This window comes from Trichosporon asahii (assembly GCF_000293215.1).
Source record: "Trichosporon asahii var. asahii CBS 2479 unplaced genomic scaffold scaffold00025, whole genome shotgun sequence".
In the NCBI taxonomy this organism is placed as follows: Eukaryota; Fungi; Basidiomycota; class Tremellomycetes; order Trichosporonales; family Trichosporonaceae; genus Trichosporon; species Trichosporon asahii.
In genome coordinates this window covers 133783-151633 of record NW_014040899.1, presented here as the reverse complement: position 1 = coordinate 151633, position 17851 = coordinate 133783, and the positions used below count along the sequence as shown (strand labels likewise).

At 61.1% G+C, this 17851-nt stretch overlaps 8 protein-coding genes across 8 annotated transcripts; 3 read left to right on the top strand and 5 right to left on the bottom strand.

The window, feature by feature from the left end:
• Positions 1 to 33: 33 nt before the first annotated feature.
• A1Q1_00531 (hydrolase/acyltransferase) lies at positions 34 to 762 on the bottom strand (the record flags this gene model as incomplete). The annotated part of the gene is made up of 1 exon (XM_014325846.1): positions 34 to 762. One exon carries the CDS (start codon positions 760 to 762, stop codon positions 34 to 36), a length of 729 nt encoding a protein of 242 aa, XP_014181321.1.
• A 1305-nt stretch (positions 763 to 2067) lies between these two features.
• Positions 2068 to 3252, bottom strand: A1Q1_00530 (uncharacterized protein; the record flags this gene model as incomplete). The annotated part of the gene is made up of 1 exon (XM_014325845.1): positions 2068 to 3252. One exon carries the CDS (start codon positions 3250 to 3252, stop codon positions 2068 to 2070), a length of 1185 nt encoding a protein of 394 aa, XP_014181320.1.
• Positions 3253 to 4344: 1092 nt separating this feature from the next.
• Positions 4345 to 4866, top strand: A1Q1_00529 (uncharacterized protein; the record flags this gene model as incomplete). The annotated part of the gene is made up of 1 exon (XM_014325844.1): positions 4345 to 4866. One exon carries the CDS (start codon positions 4345 to 4347, stop codon positions 4864 to 4866), a length of 522 nt encoding a protein of 173 aa, XP_014181319.1.
• Positions 4867 to 7226: 2360 nt separating this feature from the next.
• A1Q1_00528 (uncharacterized protein) lies at positions 7227 to 7910 on the top strand (the record flags this gene model as incomplete). Its single annotated transcript, XM_014325843.1, has 1 exon — positions 7227 to 7910. One exon carries the CDS (start codon positions 7227 to 7229, stop codon positions 7908 to 7910), a length of 684 nt encoding a protein of 227 aa, XP_014181318.1.
• A 183-nt stretch (positions 7911 to 8093) lies between these two features.
• On the bottom strand, positions 8094 to 9148 carry A1Q1_00527 (uncharacterized protein; the record flags this gene model as incomplete). The annotated part of the gene is made up of 3 exons (XM_014325842.1): positions 8094 to 8631; positions 8711 to 8910; positions 8972 to 9148. 3 exons carry the CDS (start codon positions 9146 to 9148, stop codon positions 8094 to 8096), a joined length of 915 nt encoding a protein of 304 aa, XP_014181317.1.
• A 2510-nt stretch (positions 9149 to 11658) lies between these two features.
• A1Q1_00526 (uncharacterized protein) lies at positions 11659 to 13051 on the top strand (the record flags this gene model as incomplete). Its single annotated transcript, XM_014325841.1, has 4 exons — positions 11659 to 12128; positions 12183 to 12353; positions 12407 to 12968; positions 13031 to 13051. The coding sequence occupies 4 exons, from the start codon at positions 11659 to 11661 to the stop codon at positions 13049 to 13051; spliced, it is 1224 nt and encodes a 407-aa protein (XP_014181316.1).
• Positions 13052 to 13379: 328 nt separating this feature from the next.
• On the bottom strand, positions 13380 to 15407 carry A1Q1_00525 (uncharacterized protein; the record flags this gene model as incomplete). The annotated part of the gene is made up of 1 exon (XM_014325840.1): positions 13380 to 15407. The coding sequence occupies one exon, from the start codon at positions 15405 to 15407 to the stop codon at positions 13380 to 13382; it is 2028 nt and encodes a 675-aa protein (XP_014181315.1).
• A 436-nt stretch (positions 15408 to 15843) lies between these two features.
• On the bottom strand, positions 15844 to 17616 carry A1Q1_00524 (uncharacterized protein; the record flags this gene model as incomplete). The annotated part of the gene is made up of 4 exons (XM_014325839.1): positions 15844 to 16194; positions 16247 to 17276; positions 17338 to 17477; positions 17530 to 17616. 4 exons carry the CDS (start codon positions 17614 to 17616, stop codon positions 15844 to 15846), a joined length of 1608 nt encoding a protein of 535 aa, XP_014181314.1.
• Positions 17617 to 17851: the final 235 nt, after the last annotated feature.

Sequence of the window (17851 nt, the reverse complement as noted above, 5' to 3'; positions counted from 1 at the left end):
ACGACTATTTTCACTTAGACCGATCGCGTCGGTTTACTTGGCAGAGGCGGCGGCAGCCTTGGCAGCGGAGAGGATGAGGTCGGCGATCTCCTGGGGGTGCGAGTTCATGGAGGCGTGGGAGGCGAGGAGCTCGATGGTCTTGTTGGTCGGCATGCGCTGGACGAGCTTGTACTGCGTAGCGGGGGAGACGAGGTGGTCGTCCTTGGAGACGGCGTAGTAGCAGGGCTGATTCTTCCAGGCAGGCTTGTTGCCCGACTTCTCAGTGACGAGGCCCTGCTTGGGGGGCTTCTGGGAGGTCGCGAAGGTGAAGGCCTCGTCGGCAGTCGCGTCCTGGCACATGGCGTGCTTGTACTCGTTCGGCGGGATGTAGAGCAGGCCCTGGGACGTGGGCTTGATCGCGTCGGCGCACTTGGCGGGGTCCCAGGCCAGAATGTCCGAGACACTCTCGCCAGCGTCGGGCACGATCGCGGCAATGTACACCAGGCCGCGCACCTTCTTGATGTCCGTGCCGGCGTAGGAGATGACAACTCCGGCATACGAGTGGCCGACGAGGATCACGTCGCCGGGAGTGGCCTCGATCGCACGCTTGACGACGGCAACATCGTCCTCGATCGACGTCAGAGGGATGTCGACGGCGTTGATCTGGTCGATGCCGTAGCCCTTGTCCTTGAGCGCGAGGATCGTCTTCCACCAGTGTCCACCATTCGAGAAGAGGCCGTGGACGAGGATGACAGTCGGGTAGTCGGAGAGGTCGTGGGGCATTTTGTCTGTTTCGCTGCTGCTGATGAGGGAGGGAAAGGTAGGCAGTGGAAACGGAACATTCCCATATATACTCTGACGGAACGGCTTCCGCCAAGGTCTGGGTCGGGTCATCGGTCCAGCATGTCATTGGAGCAGGGCGGGCAAAAGCCCACGGACGTATGAGGTCACGCGTGCTCCATATCGGCTGTTGGGAGGGAGCGGTATGCATCGCTCGGTGAGCTGCATGAGCACGACCAGGCGAGCTCGGCAGCTGGTGCAAGGGAACATTCGAGACACCCGGCCCTGCTGCCTGCAGTATGCAGGCAATCGAGCGGCATACGTGTGAACATTGAGCCAGGAACCGATGACGCAACCAACCACCCCTCCAGCCTGAAGACCTCGGTCAACCTCTTTCTCAAGTATCGGCCAAGCATGTGCCCAAGTGTGCGACCCTACGCTACCTCAGCAACTCGGACATCCGCGCGAAACGCATGACCCTGCCTACGTTCACGTCCTGAGACGTGTCGGACTCTTGTCGGAGAGCTGAGCCAACCGTACTAACCTCAATTGCGGGCTCCGGATCAAGTCGGTTTCGGGGCTGTCTGTTCTATTTCCGACCTGCCATCCCCTCCGCCTGAACGGTACACTGTACGTGTCATGGACCGCAGTCGTGCGAGCAGCGGTTATTCCTGCTGCATACCGAGTGCCTTTCGGGCTTGCTTTCGCTGTTGGGAAGCATGAAAATTGCGAGGGAATGCGTGTCGGTCCGAAAGATAGATAAGCCTGAGGCACGTGAAGAAAATTGGCCGTATCAAAAGGCCGATCGAAGCTTGGTCTTCGAGTCCTCTGCACGTTGCTCTCCCTCACCCACTCCGGCGCGGGTTGATATGATGGCTACCTCCCATCTGCTGTGAGATACCGGCACTCGGGTACGATCTAAGGTTCAAGCTACGAGAGCGACGAACATGGGTGCTCATGGGTTCACATCGGCAGCTCCGGGTGGCTTGGAATGCGGCTAACGGTGGCGTCGCGATATGCCAGAGATAACAACGTCGATTCCTGGCTTCGTCCGACATGATGATGCGTCATTGCCTGGAGGATTCACCTCTTGCAGACTGCTGTCGTTCTGATGAAGGTAGACTGCGTGGAGGTGTCACCGTCCCCGGCTGGGTTGCGCTCCAATATCACCACAAATCCACATCACCACCATGCTCGCATCTCATCAGCGGACCCTGAGCATCGGATGCTTGCAGCTGTGGCTGGCGCGAGATGCATGAAAAACGCTACCTGGACAGTTTGCACAACGATTGGGGATGGTAAGCTACACTAGTCAAAGAAAGACAGAAGAAGGTCGCCTGCAGGAAAGCATGGCATTGTTGTGCGGCACGCGCTCAGGTTGATGCACTCTTGGACTTCCCCAATGGACATCTCGTAGTGAGAGAGATGCGCTCTCTCACTCCACATCTCCTGCTCCTTCTCCGTCATCACTCCGGCGTACTCCTTGGAGCCCATGAGCTGTGTCATTGAGAAGATGCGCACTGTGCAGATCCCTTTCTGACGAAACTGTTCGAGATGGAGGTCAACCTGGTCTTGGAAGTACTTCTGGCACACGGAGTCCAGCACTCCGTCGGGGAGGACAACCGTGAACGTCTCGAAGCCCTTGGGGAGCATGGACCTGGTCTTGTCGCTCCGCCCGAGGTCGTCGCACATGTCGAAAATTGCTGTGAGGAGCTCATCGGCAGGCGCCATCATGTGTTGCCCATATGCGGAATCATTCTTCTGGCCGATCCAGCTGTAAGAGTCGAGCTGGGGTGATTCAAAGACAAGCGTGAACGACCGGATGTTGTCAGGCATAAAGCGAGAGAGACACTCCCAAGAGAGGCCTGTCTCAGGACCTGAGAACATGTCCGCGTCGTCTATAGCACGAGGGTCGTAGCCCTGATGAGCCTTCAGGAACAAGACCGTTGATCTGAGGCTGCTCACGGTAGTCGACGGGAGCAAAATCTTGATTCCTTTCTTGTAAGAGATGGTCTCAGCAACGACGAGCATGCTGGCGAAAGGCACGTTCAGGAGGGGGCAACGAGGCTCCTCGTAGGGACCTCCAAAGAAAGGCGTGGGCGTTGGTACATCGCTGTGGAGGATGCGCCAGTGGTGTTCGTCGGGGAGTTGTTCGGCGAGCTGGAGACGAATAACGTCGACCTTCGGCATATCGGGGACATCGAACTGGGAACACCAGTGATGGGCGTGTGGGTTCACCGTGACAGAGCGCACTTCTGAAGCGTAGTCCTTGTTTGAGAAGCACGGATTGAACGGGAGATGGGAGTTTGAAGTACGAGTTGACAGGAAGTTCACTGACCTTTCGGGTCTCAGTAGGACAGCAAGCCCGACCCGGTGAAACGTCAAGTTGACGCGGAGAAGATTCAAAAGGGAAGAAACCGGAAGCAGCTCAGCAATCAGCAGCAGTATCTCCTCCGGTAGGATGCTAATGGGCGGGCTGGTTGTCGACGCCATTGTGGTTGGGGGGACGAGAAAGTGAAGACGAATTGTGTGTGACCGGGATACCAGGGAGGGTTGACGGTTGACGCTGTTGCTCCAAAGGAAGGGCACATGGGGTCGTTTCATCGGCGCCCCCATCTCCGTTCTCGACCTGCAAGCGCTACCCCATCGCAGTGGACTAGCGTATGGTATCGTGAGCAACTCGCGACAGCCCAGACAGGCAGCAGATGGTCGACTGCCACTGGTCTGTTGCTATTTCGACACCACTTCGTCGGCATGCACCTACTGCCCATGATCGACATTGTTGAAGATGCCTCTGTGCGCTCCGTCGCAGACTTCCCATCAGCCTGTGGTGTGCAGCCCCTTCTGGGACGGCCTCTGTTCGAATCTTCGTGGTTCTCGGCGTGGAGATCCTGTCCGCCATAGCTGCAGCCGTCCAAGGGCAGACTCTTACATTCATTGAAGCAGCCGCTCGGACTCACCGCAACCTGAAGTCTCGCTTGGCTGACCGCCGAGCCCCTTGCGCTCCGCACGGGGCGTCGGCCTCGAGCGCTGCTTCATCCTTCACCTCCACTCAGGTGGGTGTGCGCACCGCACCGTTGCGCCGTCTGCACCGCACCGTTGCGCCGTACGCACCGGCCACGCGTCCACTGCATCGCATATCGTGCGCAGCGATGAGCCCCTCTTCCATTGGCAGCCTGTCTTGCACCGCTCCTATCACACCCTCTTCGTCGCCTACCGACTCACGCTCCTTTGTCCATCACATTCACATCTTCGATACCCCGTAACCATAACAAACGTCAAAGTAAGCCGATGTGGATCGAAGTGAGACTGCGAGCGAAGCTGACGACAGCTCGCACAGCCCCTTGGTTCGTGCTTCTATCGCATACCCTCGCCCGGAACCTGTCATCAGCCTGCAACGTCATCGCGACGCTTAGTATCTGTATCCCTGTCAACGGTACCAGCTAGACACCAGCCTGCAGCGCAGTTCGGAATCGCCTTTCACCTGTTGACCTCCCGATCCCGCAAATCGAAAACCGCAAGCCTCACGCCATCGAGCGTATCCAGGAACCCTTTCAGCCCCAGCCCTGAAGAACCCCGAACCCGATGTCGCCAGAAGACAGAGGCAAGGTGATCGGCGGAGTCGTCGGCGGCGTGCTGGGCGCTGCACTGGTGCTAGCGTGTGCCTTCCTTCTACTCCGGCAGAGGCGGAAACGCACCTCAGAGGAGGAGGGCACGCCGGCGCGCCTGAAGTGCTCCCTCGAGTCTGAGCCGACTCGCACCTGGCTCGACAGGCCTCCGACACTGCCTCCGATCCCACCCTCGCCCCACCTCTCGCTCGACGACGGAATCGGCCGCCCCTCCCTCTCGCCCTCGCTGTCGCCCGACATCCGCCCCTCGCTGGCCGAGAAGCCCTCGTTCGCGGATCGCAACTCGCTCGGCCCGCCCGCGAGTCCGAACCCGCCCTTCGCCTCCGCATTCGGGATGGGCGAGTACGAGCGGCCCGGCTCCTCCAATGCTCAGTCGGCGCCTAGTGTCCCCAGTTCGAGCGGCCACGAACGACCCACTAGCAGCCAGTACACGCCGCATACTGGCGTCAGTGCGACTGGGACCCCCCACCTCGGCTAGTATCACGCCGCGCCCGGCGCCGGCCGATCCGCACCGGAGCGAGAGCGCTGATACGATTTCGACGCTCGGAGCGCTCAAAGATGCTCTCTTCGGGAAGAGCGACAGACGCTAGACACTGGTTGGACAGCGTGCGGCGGCGGCAGCTTGTAGCATAGCATAGATGATTTGTGGGTGTAGTGCTGATTGGTGCGAGCTTGGGTGTGAGGGGTCGTGGGACAGAGGTTGGAGAGTTGATCCATGAGGCGGTCGACTGTAATGGACGGTGCAGGACAGAAGCAGGCACTCGGTGTGCTGCGGCTGCGGGCGACGGGGTGCTCGCTCCTGGGTGGTTCTCTCACCGAATGTGTGTTGTGCAGAGTCACAGCCATCAGTCCGAGACACGCCGTTCCGTCGACGCGCCGTCCGCAGCTCCGTTTCGCAGCACGTTGTGAAGAGAAGTTGCGAGCTGAAACCGGTGACATGTTGATAGAAGATTGAACGGCGAATAGGATAAGGAAGGGGCAAAAGCAAAAGGGAAGCACAGCGTGAGGGAACACCTGGTCCCAGGTGTGCAACGATGGTCGTATCGGCAGGCAACTGCACGGCCGATATCGTGAAGGGGACGCTGATTCGGCCACTTTCCATCACGCAAGCAAGTCTCGGAAAGCCCCTTCTACAGCCACCGACCGCCAAGGACACCGCAGGCCGCGGTACGGGGGTGGGTCTGCTTGCAAGCCATGGCGACGACCGGAAGACCTCGGACCTCGTGGAACGGCTTCAACGGATGTCTCACGAGTGTCTTCCGTCTTCTCTATGACGCGTGTCTGACTCTCCGACCATCTCACTCGGGGCGGTCTGAAATGTCTATATGAGACGCGAACAGTCTGATCTCATCTTGGTGCGTCAACGGGAGCTTATCTCGCAGCGCTGTCTCCCTCTGTGCTGCGCGGAGAAGGACCTCAAGAGTGACTTGCCAACGCTCTCAGCCTCGCTCAATGAGGGAGATCGCACATTTCCCCGACAGGACAGCCCCTCGCCGCAGCTCGTCAGTTCTTTCGCATTCCTCACCTGGTCATCAGCCTGGCGGCGCCTCAACAAGCGGAGGCACGCCAGGAAGGTCCAAGAAGTGTCAGAACCGATCGCATGTGCGTCTATCTTATCGCGGGTCCATGTGATGTCATCGACCTCTGTCAGGCTTGGGTCTCATGGCCCTGCCAGGCTAAAGCGTCATGTGACGCGGAATCGAATCTAATCTGGCTTTGGTGACAAGCCGGTCGCAGAGATGTTAGGGTACCGGCGCCAGGCGGCCGGGTGGGCATGTTGCAAGCTCACGCCTGATGCAAAAAGAGCGGAGGCGCAGGCGTGACGGGCTTCAGTTATGCACAGCGGGCGCGCGCGGGGCGCGCGGGGAAGGCAACGACGAGAAGCAGCGTTGATCCAATCGCAACCCCGACTAGCGCCGTTCACACGCCGTACGAAGGCGCGGCGCCAAGCACATCGCCCACGCGCCCACGCCGTCGACAAGACGTGACATCTAAGGCGTCTGATCGCAATGGCTGAGGCACGGAATGCAAACCTACCCATCTAGACGGAGGGAGGCGCCCAAGACGCCTGACTCCCCCGAAAGCCTTGCTTCGTCCGCCTCGCACCTCGCCGAGAGACGGAACGGAGCGACGAAGGGCGCTATGCAGCCCGTTCTGCTTCCGTGATCGCGAGCTGGGGTTTCACCCCGCTTCATGCTGCTTCATGCTGCGGACTGGGGCGTGGGTCCGTCCCCGATTGCCCCCCCGTCATTTGCCTTCCGTCTCGCGCCCCGCCCGCCCATATGATACCGCTCAGGCATGCCACCCCAGGCCTGCCAGACGCGCCAGACGTGCGCCCACAGCGAACGCATCGGACGGTGACTGCGAACAGAGGTCGCTATCATGCATAGCTAGCACGAATCCGGGTGCGCGATTTAGCGGCGTTGCCAATACCTGCAACGGAGCTATATGCCGAGTGTTGGCGGTGCTGTGCGGTTGCAATATACGCGGGGTGGGTGGGGTGGACGGGACGCGCTCGCTATATAACTCCGTCCCATCACCCACTCTGCACTCCGTCCCTATCTGCTCCCACGCCCACTCGCTCCTCTGCTCCGCTACATCGCTCATCCACTCGAAGCCCCAGCCTCGTCCTCGAGTGCCCCAGCAGACTAGGCCGACTTGCAGACACCAGGTCCGACGCCATCGCTACTCGCTTCTTCCCATTATCTTATCAAGCGCCTCCACTTCCCCACTTCCCCGCACTACCCCACACCCCCCTGCCCACACTCCCCGCCTTACTCGACCACCTGACCCCTTCTCCATTCGCTCCACTCCACATAACCAACGACAAGAGCAACAATGCCCGGCGACTCAGCCCCCCAGCATCCCGCCACCTCCTCCGGCGGCAACCCCCACCTCGCGGCCGTGTACGCGCTCGGCATCTCCGGCAAGCCCTCGGACTTGAAGGGGATCTACGACGAGTGGGCGGCTTCGTACGACTCTGACCTCGCGCTGCCACAGCAAGGCTACGTCGGACCTGTCGTCGCCACACGCGCGTTGGCGAAGACGGGCCTCTCTCCCGACTCTGTCTTGCTCGACGCGGGGTGCGGTACCGGCCTTGTCGGGAGTCAGCTCAAGGCCCTCGGGTACGGCACCGTCGACGGCGTGGACCTCAGCGACGGCATGCTGCGCGAGGCGGCCAAAACGGGCGCATACCGCCACCTGGCCACCGCCGACTTGACCCAGAAGCTCGACTTCAAGGATGCAAGCTACGACGGCGTGACGTGCGTCGGCACGCTCACGCTCGGGCACGTCGGGCCGCAGGCGCTCGAGGAGCTCGCGCGCGTCACTCGCCCGGGCGGGTTCGTCGTGTCCACCATCCTCGAGGATATCTGGGCCATTGGGGGTTATGCTCAGTACGTCGAGGCGATGGAGAAACGGGGCACCGTGACTGTCGTCTCTAAGGAGCTCGAACCGTATCGTGCTGGCGCGGGGGTGGAGGCGCGTACCCTCGTGCTCCGCGTTAATGGGCTGCTGAACTGAGACCGAGTCCAGCCTGGCGCTGAGACAGAGCAAGCCTGCAATCGACCCTGGGCCACAGCGTAGTCCCCTGGCCGGCGGCACTGTGCAGTCATTCACGACCCTCATGAACAGAAAACATAGAAAAGCAACAGTGTGTAGTATACCGTCTCCATAAAGTGTAACTGTGTATGCAAGAAAAGTTGTCTATTGCGACACGGAGTGCTTCCAGATGAACTCGGCCGCGCGACGGACCATGGGCGGGGAACAGACGTGTCCTCTTCCTGGCTCCTCATACCGCTCCGCCGCAGCCGTGTGGGGCGCGAGTTTCTCCCAATTCTCCGCACCCAGGCGGAACGGCATGACGTTGTCGAGCTGCCCGTGCACGGCGAGGATCTTCTTGCCCTTGTATCGCTCCCAGTGGTTGGGTTCGTGGTGCGACTGGGAAAAGTAGTGCACGACTTCGGGTGGTTGCGTCACTTCTGGCGCATTGGGGGGCAGGACCTTTGCGCGGAGCAGATTGCCGAGCGACTCGGAGGGCGTGGAGCAGATGGGGATGCCGAGCTTGACTTGCGGACACTCGCGCAGCAGGCGCCAGCACAGGTGCCCGCCCATGCTGAAGCCGACTGAGATCCACTCCGAGATCACCCGCGAGCCGTCAGCCCACAGCCGACCCGAGAGGAACTGCATGATGAGCTCGTGGTCCTGCTTGCCCCCTACGAGCGCCGTCGACATGTCGATGCCACTGTTGTTAGCTGGGCCGAATCCGCATAGATCATGTAAGGGGTGCGGTCAAGGAAGGATGACTCCGGTGGTGGACTCACAACTGCCTCGGGTTCTTCTGGAACGACTGCAGGCTCTTGTTGACGCGGCGCTCGCCGTGGTTCCGCTGGTCGAGCGTCGCGACGATCACGTCCCGCTTCCGTCCTCCCGACTCGGCTTCCAATCTTCGGAACTCGCCCAGCAGGCCCGCGGCCATCGGTTCCATGTCCTTGGCCTTGTTCGCCCAGCCGTGCGCAAGGATCTGTTGTCAGCTCCGCGTACCTCATTTCCAGCTGATACAACACCGTCTTGGCTCAACTCACGATACATGTCACTGGGAGAGGGCTGCCGGCGATCTCGTCCACTCCCCACACGTCAACCTTGAGATCGACGAGGTAGATTGTGCGCTGGCTGACTTGCGCGTGTCCGAGATCAAGCACAGACCAGTCCTGCGCGTGCGCGTTGTCCATCGGTCCGACTCTGCGTGCTGGCTCGGCCATGATAATGGTGTCGTTTGATGGAAAGACGAGTGGGCGAAGAATGTCTGATATCAAGATGGCGGTGGCCGTTGGGACCGGAGCGGCGAGGAAGGTTACCGGAGGGACCTGGTGGAGGTGTCCGCCCACGTCGGTCGGCGTTCGCCGAAGGGCCCTCTGGTGACGGGATGGTCGATAACGACTGCGGGCTGAGACATGGTGACAGCGGCGTTGGAATAGTTGGTGATAGAGTGATGTCTACACAGGTGAGAATGATGCGAATGTGACCTAGCTAGTGATGATGGGCTCGAGGAAGCGGACTAAATGCTAGTGGAACGGGGAGGAAGACAGATTGTGATGACCGCGGTCCGCTTCATCTGCTTCCGTCGGTCGAGACGTGTGTGCGCTGTCCCCTCAACTCTTTGCCGCATTCTACACCTATCCCTCATTCTCTCACCCATTCTCATAGTCGGGTTCCGGCAGAGACTTGGCTGACTGAGAGCCCGCAGTAGTGGTGGTATGAATCGAGTTGAATGGACTGCACCTGACACATGACACAGCCGGAGACCCACGGTCGAACCAAGCAAGGCACCGGCCCCCTTGGTTCTAAGGTTCAGGCACTTGCCGCTGGGCCAGAGAGAATCAACCGAGCTGATATCTATGTACGATTGAAGTACGCTTCCCACATCTCCGGCTCCCTTCTCTTGGCCCCGATATCGTGTGAATGGAATGCATGCCTCGCATTCGTCAGTCGTCAGTCCTCTGGGCTCTGGGAGGTGTAACGCTTTGCTCCAACTTTTGGTGGTGTCTGTCCATCGAGCTATGGCGCCCATTTCCCCCTGTCGAAGATCCGCATGACCAAGCGCACACGGTCAAAAGCGGCAGGTTGGCGTCCGTAGCGCCATCCCCCAATTCACCGGTCAGGACCCCGTACAAAGAAAGGCTCTGAACCATCCGATGGGCCGTCTCTTCACACACCATCGCCCAACCCGCAAAGGACATCGGGCATCGGGGGCACCAACATGATGCGTTAATGAAAGATCTCCAATAGAACGCTGCGCCCACAGTCCGTTCCCAAGATCTCAACGACAGACTGTCAGCGCTCCTTCCGTAGGACAGCTGGCGACATGACGAGCACGGGCGTGGAGGGCCAGGCTCTGGGACGCAATTCGGCTGCACTGTGTTAGGCGACAGAGCTTCCACAGCTTTGGGCGACAAAGCTGTTGCTTCTCCCAAGGAGTACCTATCCGAGACTGTAGCCATTCAGCATTCAGACTACCGAGCCCATCAGCGCGCACTGCTGCATCGCGCATGCCCAGACATTCCAGTGACCAGAAGGCAATCAGCCTTGCCCTGTGTGTCCTGCCGCATCAGCCTCTCCAGCCTCTGCAGGCTGCTGTGGGCTGCAGCCTCGAGGATGTGCTTCAGCCTCAGTGCCTCAGCCTCAGCCCCAGCCAGACCACCCCCTTGGCGCATCGTCTACGGCCAGCGATGCGATCAGGCGAGGCATCAGCGCAGAGCAAGCAGCGAAGTAATGCGGCCCATGCGTGTCATGCAGATCGTCCAACTGCGCTCACACCGCCCTCACTGCCTGTGCCCCCGACACACGACAGACCCCGCTGTCGCTCGCATCTGCTCTGGACTCACTCCTCACGCCCGTGCTCCAAAAGCGCGCCGTGCCCGCATGGTCGCCGACGGGAGAAAGTCTGCACAAAGTCGCCCGCTCAGAAAAGAACAGCGAACACAGCGGACGGGTTAAAATGGCTCGACATCTTCTCCACTTCACCTGTTGATAGACAACCCGCACGACCGAGACCCCACCTAACGTCAATCTCGTTCCGGACCACAACACCACCAGAACACTACCTCTCTCCGCAAGCACCCACACTAGCGAGCGCCAGACCGAGCCCAATCGTTAGCGGCCGACCCCTGCCAGTAGCGCGGATTCCACTAGGGCCAGGCATCTAAGCATTCAAGCATCCACCAGACACTCCGCCCAAAAGACGAAGAGCCTCTGAATTGGATCATTTCAAGATAACGTCACCTTGCCGGCGATCCGCTCTTGCGCTTTCGTCCTTGCGACCTTCCCTCATTAATTCGGCCTCCTCGCCCCTCTCCAGGCCATCTGCTGCCTCGACTCCCCTACTCATTCCCTCTGCCCCGACTCTTCTCCCTCATCTAACCCCTGCGGACACTTCCCACCTCGTCGCAGCCCCGGTCCAGGCCGCCGTCTCGACAGCTCCAACGACCCTTGCAGCCCGCACGCAGCCATACTCGACGGCATCGATCCGGACACTTTCATCCTCTCCTCTGCCTCCATCCCAGCTTACATACTCACCGACTCGCCTCTTGCACTCTCGCCCCTTCGCCTTTCGTCCCCACGCACAGTGCTGCGCCGCTGCTCAGCACACCGCGACGACTCACCCAGCATTCTTGTCCTTTGCACTCTTCACCATCGACTTTGCCACCGAACACTACCCGACCGCTGCATTCGCTCTCTCCTTCCCACCCGCCAAAACCACGCATAGACCAAGATGACCATCATCTCGAAATTACTCCCTAGCACACCCAAAAAAAGGGCGCCCTCGCCTCCACCCATCCTGTCCCCCGCGCCAAGATCGCCTTCTCCCATTCCAGAGCAGGCTGAGCGCCCTGCGGCGCCCGCCTCGCCTCCGTCTGAGGAGGATCCGTGCCCGACGACGCCTCCCATGTCCCTGGAGGAGGTGCTATTCTCTGGACTCGTGTCGCGCTTGCACGCCGAGAACCGTGCGCTGAAGGCGAAGAACGAGACACTCACAGAGAAGGCAAAGGCCGCGAGGCGCGAGAAGGAAGACGCAGTTGCGGACCTCGAGCACACGAAAAAGTCGCTCGAGAGCAAGATCGTCGCCCTCGAGGAGAAGAATGCAAAGCTCAAGATGCGCCTGAAGAATGCCGACGCCTTGCTCAGCAAGACAGAGTTGTGGTTTGAGGCCTATGTCAAGCTCAGCAAGGAGGCGACCATCAGGTAGCTGCTACTCTTGACTTCTGAAGCTGACACCTGCAGCCACGGCATTCCCAGCCCAGGCTCTAGTGAAGCCGCCGCGCCGTCCTTACCGTCGAGCAAGTCTGGACGCTCGTCATCTAACGGACACGCGTCGGACACCGGGCACCACTACCCGCACGCCGCGCATGCAGTTTCGTCGCCCCCAGCGTCGATTGCTGCAAACGGATACACGGGGATCTTGGACAAGTGAGTCGGCGCGTCCAGAAGTTGGGCTCATAAGATCTGAAACTGACCACCAGGACGAAAACACGGCGAGTGACGTCAGAGCCCCTGCCGGCATCGACGGCAACGGCTTCCGCGGTCCCTAGAGTCCACTACTCGCCCTACTCGCCGCACCCTACTGCTCCTACTGCAGCAGGAGCTGGAGCTGGAGCTGGAGCAGCATCCCCGCCGAGCGCCTCCGTCTCGCGCCAAAACTCGCAACAACAGTTAGGCAAGCGGAACTCAGTGCAGCAGCTGCCGGCCCAGTACACCCAGCAATCGCAGCCGTTATCGCACCGCAACAGCCAGCAGCAGTTATCCCACCGCATCTCGCAGCACGAGTTAGTGCAGCGCGCGAGCCAGCACCAGTTAGTGCAGCGCACGACGAGCATTCTGCAGCGCCGGCCGACGGACAAGTCGGCCAAGCGCAACAGCGCCGACCAGCCCGTGCAGGGCGAGTATTGGCGAGCGCGTTCGACGAGCGCCTCCAGACCGTCGGCGGCCGCGAGAGCCGCGAGAGTAGGGAAGAGCGCACGACCGAACGCCGCGCCCCGCCCCCGCCCTCGACCTACTACCCGCCAAACCAGATGCGGCCCAGGCGTGAGTTCTCCCCGGGCTCGCGCCGTCTCTAATTGCCGGTCAAAGCGGCTGACAAACCCCAGTCCCCGGCGCAGGCTCCGTGAATGAGCACCGCCGGTTGATGAACCAGGCGCCCCGCCCCATCCGCCAGGCGGCCAAGTAGCACTCGGCCGTCTTTGGCGGATCCGCTAGCTTGTTGCCCATCGCCGTTCGGAGCTCGAGCGTGAGGGCCCCGAACGCCACGGCCCCTCGCCCCATATCGCCCCATACAGCACGCACCACACGTTACGTATAGACTATGACCCTCCTCCCTCTCCTCACATGTATACTTCGTCCCCTGTGCGCTCTAGAGCTACAGTTACAGCCTGTGTATGCATTACAACATGACATGATCAGCTACGCCAGTATCTGTATCTCGCGCACGCCGACGCACTACGTCGAGGCGCGCTTGGGGTTGAGCCCGGGGAGCTCGATCGCGCTGATCTCGGGCACGGGGGGCAGGGCGAGGTCAATCTCGCCAAGCTCGACGTGTTTCTCCCCCGGGCTAGGCTCTGGACTGTCCATTTCCTCCGTCTCAGCCGTCTCAGCCATCTCAGCCAGGGGCGCGAGATGGCTAACCGTCACCGAGCCGGGGGCGACATCGACGGTAGCTCGGCGCGCGGGCGCCCTACCCTCAACGAGAGGCTTCGGCTTGACATCGAGGCTGGGCCTCTCCGTGCCAACGGTCGCAGCGCGCGGCCGTCCCTTCTCCACGTCAGCCGAAGGAGGGCCCTCAACACCCAGCGCCCTGGACAGTTTATTCTCGACCTCCTTCGTCTTCTTGGTGCGCACGCCCCCTTGCCAGATCAGGATCGCGGCGCCGATGCCACACAGAAAGCTCAGCGGGATCAGCGTGCCGGTCGTCCAGGGCGGGCGGACGTGGTAGTTCATGCCCCACATGCAGCCGCAGAGGATGCACTGGAAGAAGGAGTTCAGGTCCATCAGGATTGTGTTCCACAGCGCCCACGCCATCGGGAACGCCGTATGTGTTGGCGTGGCATGCGGCCTATACCACGTTTGTGACGCTTGGAAGGCGGATTGCTGGTGTTCCAGCTCGGCCTGCTCCTTCTCCGAGAGCACGTTGACGTACCCCGGCACGGTGGCTGGATCGGGCAGATCGTTCCAGTCCTTGATCTCCGAGAGGCCGAGCTTTGCGCGCCGTTTCCGCACCCGCGAACGCAGCATCCAGATCCGCGACATGCGGTACGTGTCTATCGCGCGCCAGGGGATCAGGCCCACGCCCGTGACGGTGAACAAGCCGTTCGTGACCTGGGACGAGATCTCGACCCACTTGTCCTGTGCGTGTTTTGACGAGGTCGGGATCCACCCCAGCAAAAACAGCACGATCGCCGCACCCCAGAACGCGACGAGAAAGCCGTAGATCGCAGTCACGATGCCCATCGGCGTCTTCAGGTACGCCCACAGGCCGCGCAGGGCGGATTTCAGCTTGTCCCGCCGCTTCCGCCGGAGCAGGACTTTGCGCATGTGGGCGTCCAGCTCGTGCGTCATGTCCTCGTCGACGTGGGCACGCAGCTTGTCGTCGGCGTCGAGCTCGACCTTGGCTATTCCCGCGTCCTCGGTCGCGGTGCGGTGCAGGTCCTCGTCGCTGCTCTGGCTCGCCAGGGGCGGACGCAGCGAGACGGGGGCGCTCTCGGCGCGGTGTCGACCCAGTCGCAGCTTGGACTCCTTAGCCGGCTTCGGCTGCGACGCGAGCGTCGGCACCGTGTCCTCGTCGTCGTCGTTGGAGAGGCACACATTCGGCCGGCGCGAGTATAAGCCAGGGATGGGCGGGAACATGATCGCGTTCGTCATGTTCTGCAGATGGTTGACAGTGCCGACCTCGGGGTCGACGCAGTCGAGTAAGCCCACCACATCGTCGTGCAGCTCGCCCCTGTTGTCTGCGACGTCGTGGTGGCTGTGGTGACTGTGGTGACTTCCCGAGCGCGCTCGCGGCCCCACCGCCGTCTCAGGGTCGTCCGGCAGCGGCGCATAACCCCTCCGCCACGGCATCGTCACAGAGACGGTGTGCGCGCGCCGCCTCCCCGGCTTCAGGTGGTCGGGAACCGCAGACGCCTTTGGCGGGAATAACGGTCGTGACTGGTCAGAGTTGCGGTCGGACTTGACGCTCGAGCTGGCGCGGGGTCGAGTCGGGGAAGACGGCGGCGATGGCGTCGAGAACGCGACCGGCGATCCGGGCTGCGGTTTCGTCGGCGAGGCATCCTCCTCTATCCGGTCTAATGCGGGATGCGTGGGCTGTTGCGGTCGGCAGACGTCTAGCGAGACGCAGCGAACTGGTTGTCGCGGCGGGCGTGGTCGTGGGGGCCTGGTGGGCGTTCGAGGAGATCGGGGAGGGGTGGAGGGGCCGGCGTCCTCTATGTCCTCCTTCCCTAGCGGTGACTCCGGCGGCGGTGGAGACACCATAGTCGAGTTTGAGTCAAGGTAGCTAGCAATTAGGAGATGAAGAGAGAGGTGGAGCGTTGCTGAGAGACGTGTTGGTCAGCCAGCAAGAGCGGCCACCTTGTTTTCCCATTTACCATGCCTCAGGGACCGAAGCCCAAGCCACCCCACTCCCACAGTTGCATTCGGCCAAGCGGCGGAGCCGATCAGGCACGAGATCGGGGGCACGTTGCTCTTGAGCAAAGACGCCGCGCCATGCATTGACGCTGAAATGCTCGCGACGCGCAGTCGGACTGCACCGCTCTCGGCGCACAGCAAACGCAGTCATGACATCGCCGTTGGCATATGACATCGGCGGCGCACCACTGCGCATTGCCTCGCCGCACTCATACACACCCGCACACACACGTACGCACACAACGCAGATCCTAGAAGATACATCACTGCCAAATCTAATGCTCTATCCTTCCAAACGTTCGATATCTTCTGCAGCGGCAGCCAGCTCGTCTGCCTCGTCAATGGCCTGGGCGCGCGTCATGCGCGCCTGCGACCATGCCTGAGCCTGAGCAGCGCCAGTGCGCATACGAACGCGCATCATCACTGGCAGCGGCAGGGCCAGCATTGCCGTCAGGAACAGGAACCCGAGTCGAATGTTGCCGGTCTTGTCAGAGATGAGCCCGACAACCATGGGGCCAATGAACGAGGCCGACTTGTCCGTCAGAGAGAAGAGCGAGAAGAAGGACGACTCATGCCCAGGCGGCACTAGCTCTGCGTACACTGCCCGCGCGTACGAGTTGAACGGTCCATATAGCTGGTGTGTCAGCTCGGTCATAGGGTCGGTGATGGGGTATGTTGGAACTCACGAAGCCGAACCACACCGCCGCAACGTACATCTCGGCCTCGGTGCGGAGACCGCCGAAGGGAAGAATCAGGCCGAGGCACGCGTATATCGGCAACACTTGGGCTGCGAGCACGATGCGGATCAAGAGGCCGAGATTTGTTACACCAAGCCAGCGCTGGAAGCGAGGCGCCATGATCGAGCTGCCAACAGCGGCGAGTTGAACGAGGAGGCCGATGACGATGACCTTGCTGGCCGACATGTGCAGCGTACTGCTGGCATAGAGAATGGCAGTGTAGGTCGTCGTGTGGAAACCGTCTGAGAGGAACACCCAAGCAAGCAGGTATTTGAACAGGTTTGGCAACTCTTTCATGTGGCTGGGCTGGACCATGCTCGCGACCTGGGCCCATCCCCTCTTCAACCAGTGCTCGGGTGCCGGCTCGCGATGTCCACCTGGAAGTCCCCAGCCAGCCGGAATTGTGAAGACGGCCCACCATACACCGCTCAGACCGATGGCCAACTCGAGTGCAGATGTTGATCCCTTGCCAAGCGACACCGGCACGATGAGCAGCGCAAGCATACTGACGCCGGAGAAGAAGCCGATGGCGACACCAGTGGAGCTGAGCCGCGACGTCGTGAGGGACAGTAGCTTGTCGTACTTTGCTTTCGCCTCAAGTTCAGCGTCAGGCAGCAGTTGCCGAACTTCATCAACTGAACTGCGTGGTGTCTCGTCCTCGAGGTCCGGCACTGATGCCCTCAGTGTCCGCCGGGCAGCGACGACGGCGGTGTCTTCCCTCGCGAGGCCGGGGAGGAAGGCGTTGGCGCAAACTATGCTCGCAGCGTACGTCATATTGCCGATCAGCGTCAGGAACGCAGCAATTAGCGGAAGCCACGCAGCTTTGGCAGGCAGCACGAGGAAGACACTCGCGGTGATCGATCCGACGGCGGCAAACAGGAGCAACAGGCGTTTGCGCCAGTATGTCGAGTCTGCGAGCTTGCCGATCGAGATAATGCCGAGGGCCTGCAACAGAACTGCAGCCGATTTGACGTACATGCTGCACATTAGTTGACATACACGGCTGCCCAACTTACGAGAAGCTCGCCGTGTCGACCCACGAGCCGAGAATCTTGGCTTTGCACACGGCTGCCTTCTCACCCGGCAACGGCGGTTCACGAGAGCACGGCTTGGTGTAGTCAGGCGCCTCAAAGCCAACTTCGCGAGCCATCTGCTCGAGGGTGATGGGGAGGAAGATGGCCTGTCACGTCAGCTTCTGGGGTCTGCGACCAGCTGGAGAAGGCTTGACTCACGATGGCACAGGCGGCGAACACCTCTGCGGCGAAGGCGTACCAGTACCAAGCCCGGACATGGGGCGGGGGGAGGACGACCCCGCTCATGGTGTGTGCGGTAGTCACCAGTCGACGAGTGCGAGGTGAGTGTGGTGAGTTGTGAAACGTTGGCCAGCAAGGATGCTGCCCGCCTTCCCCTTCCCCAGACTGACGTCGCCCGTCACGAACCCACCTCCACCAGGCGGTTCCTGGGTGGCGACTGTTCCCAGGCACGTCACGTGCAGCCCATCTCGCGGAGTCTTCACGCTCTCCATCATATTCAGGCACGACGGACATTTCAAGC